Here is a 9104-nt window from a genome sequence, read left to right as displayed (position 1 = left end):
GACCAGGAACGGCAGCAGGGGATGGAGCAGCTCTGCTGGATATAGGGTAGGGGGTAGTCAGGGATGGAGCCCAGATCCTAGAGGCTCCCCTGAACAGAGGTGAGCTTATTTCTTTGCAGTCAGCCGAGCAATGGACCAGACAAAGCCCTGTCCACGCTGGGCCCTGACACCCAGGGCGGCTCGCACAGTGGCCCTGGCCTTGTCCCTGTCCGTGAACCGCGGCTTCCCAGGGCGGCTCACTGCCCCTCTACCACCGCTCTTCAGGAACCTTTGGGGTTCCTCTGGGCAGTAGGGGTTTGGCATGATGCCAGTGCTCACCTACGCGGGGGGGTTGGGAAGGCAGGAAAGAGGCCAGCGGGACGGAGGATGCTCAGGAGAAACAAGAGACCCAGGTGGATGTGAATCTTTACTTAGAGAAAAGCAACAGAGCTAGAAGCTCAGGGGGCAGGGGGCATCAGCGAGGGGTCCTGGAAGCAGGGGCACGACCACAGGATGTGAGAGCGTCGGGCGAGGGCTGTCACAGGTGCCGGCGCGGGGCGCTGCCGAGACAGAGGGGAGGAGGGGCGAGAGCGGGCGCTGCGAGGCGGGTACACGACCCCTCACCGCCCACCTGCGTGGGAAGAAGTGCATGGCTGAGCCCCGCCCCTCCACTTCCAGTTCACGTGACCCCCCGCCCCCATCCCCTCCTCCCCGCCCCTTCCCCCCAGCACACCTACCCGGGCTGCAGGTGCGGAGGCCTTCACTGGGGGGCCGGGGGCGGGACGCTGCCTGCCGCCTTCCGCGCCGCCTCTTTCTCTCCCAGCGCGGAGGCCTTGCCGGGGGGCTCGGTGGCCGCCGCCCCCGCCCCCGCCCCCGCCGCCGCCGCCCCCGCCCCCGCTGCGCCCGCCTGGGTGGGCGCCTTGGGCCCCTCCTTGACGGCGCGGTAGCTCCCCCCCCCAGGCCGAGGGTGTCTCCGTGCCGTGCTTGCGGCTCAGCGGGTAGGCCCCGATGGCGGCCAGGATGCTGCGGTGGCGCTCGGGGTCCATCTCGGTGTAGTACATCTCCAGGGTCAGCGGGGTGCAGATCTTGTGCTGCGGGAGGGGGCGGGTCAGGGGCGGGGTAGGAGGGCAGAGGGCGGCACCGGAGGCGCCCGCCTCCCACGCTGCCACACGGACACCTCCGTGGGACCCTCCCTGGCACTCTGCCCAGCGGCATCCGAGCACGGGAAGGCCTGGACTGCCCCACGCCCCACCCCGTTCCGCAGCTCGCCAGGCCTTACCCGAAGCAGGAAGCCGTCGGGGCAGGTGAACTGGTCGTACCAGATGGCCTTGTACATGATTAGGACACAGCCCAGGAGCGCCATGGCAAAGGCGATCATCCGTGCGGTGGGCAGCTGCAGGGGCGGGTGAAAAGGAGAGGGACCCCGTGGAGGGGGGTGTGAAGCCGCGGCAAGGGCCAGGGCAGCGGTCAGGGGCTCACTGGCATCTGTCGGGGGAGCGCTTCTAGCTCCCAACAACAGAGGAGAGGAGACAGGGCAGGTTTCACTGATGAAAACCAAAAGGCTTTAGAAATGGTATGCTAAAAATAACCAAAACCATCATTTAGTGAACTTAAGGGCTAAAAAAACAGGGGGGGGGGGAATATTAAGCGGATACACAGCAGAAGTGACTTTCCATACTACATACAAAACCCAAGAGTGGCTAAGGCAGAGACACACGGCCCACTGGGAAAAGGGGCACACAGCAGGAGGAGGGGGGGCCCAGAGTGGCTCTCGAAGCTCCTCGGAAGGAAACTGCTGTTCTCACCCCCTTTATAGCAGGATGAAGGCCTCTGAATGGGGTGAGAGCAGGCGAGGGAGCAGGGGGGCCCCAGCCAACCGGCTCAGAGCACGGGCACCCATGCCTGCAGCTGCCTGCTCACCATCTCCCCTGCCCTGAGCCCCCCTGGAATCGACCACCGGGCAGCGTGGGACTGGGAGGTTGGGTTACCCTGCGCCCTTCCTCCGGGTGGTTACAGGCCAGCTTCTGGGCCTCCAGGTCGGGGAACTTCTTGGGCTGGTCCGGGGAGGACAGCTGGTATTCAGTCTGTGTCTTGATAACCACCTGTGGAAAGAGATGACCTGGAGGACCCTGAACTGGGAGGACTGGGAGGGGTCCAGGGGTCAGCTGACCAGCAATGGTGTGGGTCCTGACCAGCTGCCAGGACTGTCTAGTGGCTAGGCTCCACTGGTTACGAGCCAAGGCTAAGGGAAGGTGGATGCTGGATGCCTGCTGGGCCATGGCAGCCCTGGGGCCTGGCCACACCACAGAGGGAGGCCCTCAGTCTGAGGGCTGCCTTCAGTTCTAAGGGTGTCAGCTCTCCTTGCCAGGAGCTTCCCCTGTAGCTGTTCCACATCTTGGCTCCCTCCTCCAGGAAGTCCACCCTGACTTCTCCTCTGGCTCCCAGAGTCTTGAGGCCCCTACCACATGGGGCGCAGGCAAGTACAGTCCTGTGCTCTGTGAGTGCTCCCAAGGGGCAAGCACTGAGCCTTCCCACCTGTCTGTCGAGAACGAGGTCCAGAACTATAGTAGACACCACTGAAGCCCGCCCAGATCCCTGGAGAACTGCCCTCGGCCAAAAGTTGACTGACATGGGTACAGATGGCTGCCCCCTCCCCTCCTGCTGGGACAACTTCTGATGCCGGTCATGCTCCAGAGCTCCGGTGGGGTCAAGCAGGACTACACCAGAGCTGAGTTCTGCTTCCTACAGATTCCTCCAGAAAGGGGCTCTCCCTCAGTCGTTGCACAAAGACCTTGTCTCGGGCCCACAGGGAAGGGTGGGCATTTTTGCTTGCTGAGCCCCTGCTGACGGCCCTTCCTGCTGACCCAGGCCCTCACCTGCTCAGGGAATGGTGGCTGGAGCTGGCTGACATCCAGGGGGCTGATCAGAGGGACGCTGTCCGTGGTAGCCCCGTCCTGGTCCCCGGGGTCTTTGCCCGGCTTCCCGGAGAAGCTGCAACCCAGCTTCACCATGGTGAACGGTGGTCCTTGTCCTGTGCAGAGGTACAAACTCAGGTTACTGCCCACTCACCACCTAGCGGATGTCCATGCCAGCTTGTGAAGGAGCGAGAGGGCCCCAGGCTGGCCCCAGTGTTCCTCATGCCAGAGCCAGGGCAGGCCATGCACGGACAGGCCAACCTCTCAGGACAAACTGGGCATGTTCAGCCACAGGCCTCTAGTCCCTTCCTGCCCTCTGGTCTCCCCGTGGGCCCCAGAGCCACGGACAGGGTGGCGCGTCTGACCAGTGAATGCCCAGACACACAACACTGGCAGAGTCTGCCATTAGCCAGCCTGCTCTAGGGCACATTCTAAGGGCTGCTATTGTGCTCAACGAAAATGACCCCAGGGCGCCTGGGTGGCTCAGTTGGGTAAGCGTCAGACTCTTGATTTCGGCTCCGGTCATGATCTCAGGGTCCTGGGATCGAGACCTGGATCTGGCTCTGTGCTCAGCGGGGACTCTCAGATTCTCTCTCTCCCCCTGTCCCTCCTCCCTTCCCCTAAAATAAATAAATACATAAATAAAATCTTTTTTAAAAAATCATCTGATCAATTTAAATAATGTCTGGGAAAGTATTTGACAAGATTCAACATCTGTTTATTATTTTAAAAGTCTATTAACACTCTAGGGGCAGAAGGACACCTCCTTAATCTGATTGATAAAGGCCATCCACAAAAATCCCTACAGCAATCCTTATTGAATGTAAACAGTGGAAGCTTTGCCTTTTAGATGAGGAAGGAGATAAAAAGGCCTTTTATTATCAGTTCTATAAATCATGGTGCTGGAGGTCTGAGCCAAGCTGTAGGGCAGGAAAAATGGATAAGAGATAACAGGCCTGGACGAGGTCAGGTAATACTCTGTTCATGAATCGAACATTGTGTGCGTAGAAAATCCACATGAATCTGTGGATCCATTACAAAGCTTGAAGAGTGAGTCCAGCAGGGTCCATCCAAGGCTTTTAGGAGTCATTATATTTCTATGTATCAGTGACAAAAAATTAGAAAATAAGTTTTTGAAAGACTCTATTTAAACGGTATTGGAAATACCAAATGCTCAGGAACAGACTTCAGAGAAATGGAAAGAAATTCCATATGGAAAATCATGGAAGACCTCAGGCAAAACATTGACTAAGACAAAAGGAGACCTAACTTCCTTAACAAGTGGGGAACAAAATGGTAATGGATTTTGGAAGGTTCCACATGTAAAAATGTCATTTCCCCCCAAAATATATCTGTAGAATCAATAAATACCAATCAACAGCCCAACAGAATTTTTTTGTGTGTGAACTTGCCAAGCACTGTAATTTTATACAAAAAGTAAAGGAACAAGAACACATGTGACATCTTGTAAGAACAAGTGGGTATTCATCCGCCAGGTGCCCAGCTTACACAGCCGTGTGGTACTGGTGTGTGGTGCACAAAGCTCCGTGTGACACACCCCACACACAGGGACCACGGATTTGTGACAGAGATGCCATGCAAAGCAGGCGGCATGGCCACCTTTTGATAAACAGATGTCCACACGGAAAACGGACCTAATCCCTACCTCCCATCACACATAGAAATCTACTCCAGGTGGATACACCTAAGTTGGAAAAGCATCTTGAAAATAATACAGGAGAATATTTTCCTGGTCTGGGGGAGGGAAAGAGTTCCTCAATACGAGAAATAAGTACTAACCATAAAAGGACTACATTAAAATTAAGAACTCCCGCTTATCAAAACATAGCCTTCAAAGAATGGAAACAGAAAGCAAGACCGGAGAAGATATTTGCAACATGCAAAGGACTTGTGGGTTCGTCAACAAGAAATGTTCAGGTCCTAACCCCTGCTACCTGTGCATGTAACCTTACTAGGAAATAGGGTCTTTGCAGATGTGATCAAGTGAAGATGATGTCATACTGGATTACAGGGGCCCTAACCCACTGACTGGAGTCCTTACAGAAGGGGGAAATTTGGACACGCACAGGGAGGTGGTCATGTCAAGATGGAGGCAGAGGTTGGAAGGACGCATTCACAAGCGAAGGGATATCTGGAGTCGCCAGAAGCTGGGAGAGGCAGGAAGGATCCTTCCCTAGAGCCTCAAAGGGAGCACAGCCCTTCCCAGTTCTTGATTTCCAGCTTCTTGCCTCCATAGCCTGTGAAAGAATAAATGTCTGTTGTTTTAAGCCACCCAGTTGTGGTAATTTGTTACAGCCGCCCAAGGAAGCCAATACAGGGCAGATACCTAAAGTATGTAAAGAACAGCTCAAGTTGATAAAGAAAAAGATAGATAAACCCAATAGAAAAATGGACAGAGAAGGATTTCAAACGGCCATGAATACTAAAAAGGTGCTCACCCTCATTAGTCCAGAGGGAGACCAGTTAGAACCAGCTTAAGGAGATACACTGAAGCCCATCCAAGCCCAGGAGAGCTCAAGGAGCGAAAGACGCCGCACAGTGGTGTCAACTCAGAGAATCCACACACGTCGAACTTCGACCAGCCCTCATTCCGGGGTGCACAGCCAGCAAAGAGACGGGTGTGCATGACCGTGGATAGCAGTGCTGTTCCCACAGAAGTACACAGCACCACACATCATCCAGAGTAAAACAAGTCAATCAGCGGAGGCATTCCTAGCAAATGAAGGGTCAGAGCTGCATGCAAGCACAGCCCCGAATCCCACCAAATGAGGTTGGCCGAAGGAAGCCAGGCACAAAGCCGGCTCAAGAACAAGCCAACTCTGACATAACCTTTAGGAACCAGTCTCGGGTGATTAGGGACACGCACTCCAGGGGTCCAGACCAATGAACTGCTTCCGTGTCTGGAGAGGCTGGGTGGCCTGCCTTTGGGGGAGGGGAGCGGCTTCAGGGACAGGTGGGGATTTCTAGGCTTCACTTGGATGGTGGATGACTGGGGAGCACTTACCTTAAATCATTAGGCTACACATTTGTTTTATGTCCTCTTCCCAATATTCATTATATTTCACAACAAAAAGAGTTCAAAATAAACGAACCCAACAACCAAAGGACAGCAAGCTGGGGGCACAGCTACCCCATGCCCTCCCCCAGGATTTGGACCCTGATGTTCACCTGAACAGAGAAGGTGAACGCCTTGGCCACGGTGCCCTGGCTGTCCCTCGACTCCCTTCCTTGTGAGGACCGAAGGGCCGAGCCCCAGGGGCTGTTCTTCCCTCCCTGGCCATTGCCTGCACCCACCCTACAAAGACAGCTGGGCCTCTGAATCCCCAAACTGCTGCCCTAGGTGACTTCGCCATCCCCAAACGCCTCTCACTGTAGCAGCCCCACCAGCGCAGGTGCCTACCAGGCCCATAGGTGACCCAGTCTCTCACACCCCAGAGGCCAGGGCAGGCAGGGTGGGAATGCAGAGGAGCTCCCACCCAGAGGCAGAGAGGCAGGCAGATGCCCAGGATGGAGAGTGTGCAAGGTGCTGGGCAGGGAGGTCAGGGATGTGTAGGACAAGAGGGAGGGGTGGCCAGGAGCGGCACTGTGGGGCAGGCAAGAAGCAGCCAGCTAGGCAAGAGAGGGGCACCCCCATCGTGGACTTCCCCGGCCCTCCAGGGAGGAAGGTCTCATTAGGGCCCTGAGCTGGGGCCCTTCCTTGGATTTACGCGCCTGGCCCAGGGCCCTTTCAGGTCAGCGAAGCGTCCCCAACTCCCACTCCCTGGCTGGAGGGCTTTTCCTGAGGACAGTCGGGCTTGGCAGGGGAGCAGCCTGGGGAGGACTCACGGACACGTCCGCACCTGCCCCAGACAGGCGCGCGATGGGTTATTCTTCACGCGGACCATGGAGACGACGTCCGCTCTCTGTGAGGCAGAGATGGACAAGGAACCACCGGAATATAAATATAAAGAGGTCGGGCTTTGCAGCGCGAGGAAGAAAACGGCTCAGGAGCGCTGGGAAGGTGCCACGGAGGGAGGGACTGACAGGGGACAGTAGGGGAGGGGCGGGGGGGGCAGCAAGTGCCCCGGGCTTGAGGGGAGCTTCGCAGGGGCGGGAGGGGTGTGGCATTGCAGGGGGAGGGGGCTGGAGGCCTTCTGGCAGCAGCGTCCGCGCGGCTCACAAATCCAGCCTATGGTTTGCAGAGGAGAGTGCGGAGGGGCAGAGCTTGTGGCCGCCCCGCAGCCCCGCAGCCCCGCAGCCCTGTCAATCTCGGGTTGCTGGCCACGCCCGCTGGAAGGCTGGGCCGGGGTCTGCCCAGTCTCCCTACAAGGAGCTCCGCCTCTGGGGTCTCTAGGAGCCAAACCTAAGCTCCAACTCCTCCGACATGGCGTGATGTCCATGTTGCGTCATCGCGGGTTTCCATGGAAACGGAGCCGGGGATGACATATCTTCGTGAAGGAAAGGAGACATTTGGGGCCTTCTGGACTCTCCGCTTCTGGTTCCAGGCCTCATGCCCCCGGCAAAATGCTGGGGAAGGGGCTGGGCTACATGTGGGACCCCCTCCCCCGAACATTCGTTTCCCTCGCTGAGTCATGGGGACCCTCTGGGGAAGCTGGCTGGGCTCATTCACACGACAGACACAGAACTCCGTGGACTAGGGGGGTCACCCCTACTCCTCCCACTGGCCCCCCTCCCTCCCCCCTGCGCTGTAATTGTGTCTTCTCCAGCGGGTCATCTACTCCCACCCGCTGTGGGCTCCTGGGTCCGGGCGGTGCCTGCTCCTCTCCGACGTTTGGGGAGGGGGCGCGGGGTGGGCGCTGAGGCTGTGCTGCGGGGCCGACGCACCGACGGAGAGGCGGGACAGGGCCCTCAGCTGAAAGCACTACAGAAGCCCGGCTGCAGATCCGCGGGTCGCAGACTCGCATTCACCGCCCCCCTCGTATGCTGCGTCACTCAGAAGGGTGCGCGCCGGTGCGCACGGGCGCGGGCTGGTGCGGCCTGGGCACAAGCGTCCTGCGCGTGTCGAGAGCGTGCATGTGACTGCGGAGCGCAGGGCACTGCGTGCTTTGCTGGAACCCCGCGGAGCACACACCTCCGCCCCCGCCTCACCGCCCCCCGCCCCAGCCGCAGCCCCCACCAGAGGCCCTGCGGGCGGGTCCTGGGTTTGGCTTTTGGTTCAAGGGTAGGTGAACTGCGAGCGCCAGCGCAGCCCCGAGAGGGGAAGCGCAGGTTTGCGCCCAGCTTTGGCTTCCCACACACCAGCCACCTGTGGCCCCGAGTCCCCGGGCTGCGGCAGGTGGTTCTGGAGAAATACCCCTCTGCCTGCCTCCTGGCCACCACGCAGCTGCCCCCGCCACAGCCACCCCGCTCTCGGTGCCAGCAATGCTTCTCGGTGATCTGGTTCGTCCGACGCCTTCTGCCTCGACGCTTCCCCCCCCCCCCCCCCCCCCCCCGCCCCTCGACCCCCGCTCTCTCCCACCCTCAGACAGAGCTGAACGGGTTCTGGAACTGGCAGCCCCTCCCCACCTCGGGGACGCCCACCTCCTAGTGGCTCTCTCAGACCATGGTGAGGGAGCCGATGTTCAGCAGTCCGACCCCCACCCAAGCTGTCCGGCTGTGCTGAGGACCGGAGATCCGGGCAGCCGTCGGGTCTGTGCAAGGCTGGATACCTACGGTTCTTCTGGAAGGTCCAGGCAGCGGCTCACCCCGCGGAGGCCCCCCGATGGTCGGGGAGGCCTGGGGACAGCACCCCCGCTCCGGTCAGCAGAGACCCCAAGGGAGGACCCCCGGCTCGACCTGGCTGCCATTGGGTCAGCCGCAGTGCCCCCATCCCTGCACACGCATCTCGCACACGCACCTGCACACGCACCTGCACACGTACCTCACACACCCGTGCACACTCCCCTGCACACACTCGGCCCCCTTTGCCCCCGCTCCACAAGGAGAAATGTGGAAATGGCTCACAGGCGGCTCCAACGGGCAGCTGTTGCAGGATGCGGTCGCAGGACGAGGATGCGGAGGAAGGATGCGGTTCCAGACGCTTCGCAGCCGGGGCGGGGCGGGGGAGGGGCCGAGCCGAGACCGAGGCTGCTGTTGCCTGGGAGACGCGGGCGGAGGGACGGGAGCACTTGCGTCTGCTGCTGCCGCTGCACTCCCACTGTGCCCCCCCCATCGGAGCTGTGCGGGGTGGGGGCGTGGGGGGGTCTAGCC

General features: G+C 59.3%; 1 protein-coding gene across 1 annotated transcript; it reads right to left on the bottom strand.

The window, feature by feature from the left end:
- Positions 1 to 392: 392 nt before the first annotated feature.
- LOC116629391 (neuron-specific vesicular protein calcyon-like) lies at positions 393 to 8966 on the bottom strand. The gene is given in 7 exon segments (XM_032399685.1): positions 393 to 539; positions 717 to 934; positions 936 to 1070; positions 1259 to 1372; positions 1968 to 2081; positions 2856 to 3010; positions 8859 to 8966. Coding segments are annotated over 5 exon segments (693 nt in total). The 5' UTR covers positions 2991 to 3010; positions 8859 to 8966; the 3' UTR covers positions 393 to 539; positions 717 to 739.
- Between the last annotated feature and the right edge of the window lie 138 nt (positions 8967 to 9104).

Source organism: Phoca vitulina, unplaced genomic scaffold, assembly GCF_004348235.1.
Source record: "Phoca vitulina isolate PV1807 unplaced genomic scaffold, GSC_HSeal_1.0 scaffold746, whole genome shotgun sequence".
NCBI lineage: Eukaryota > Metazoa > Chordata > Mammalia > Carnivora > Phocidae > Phoca > Phoca vitulina.
Note: the sequence above shows the minus strand (reverse complement) of the source record. Positions and strands in the feature narration are given on the sequence as shown.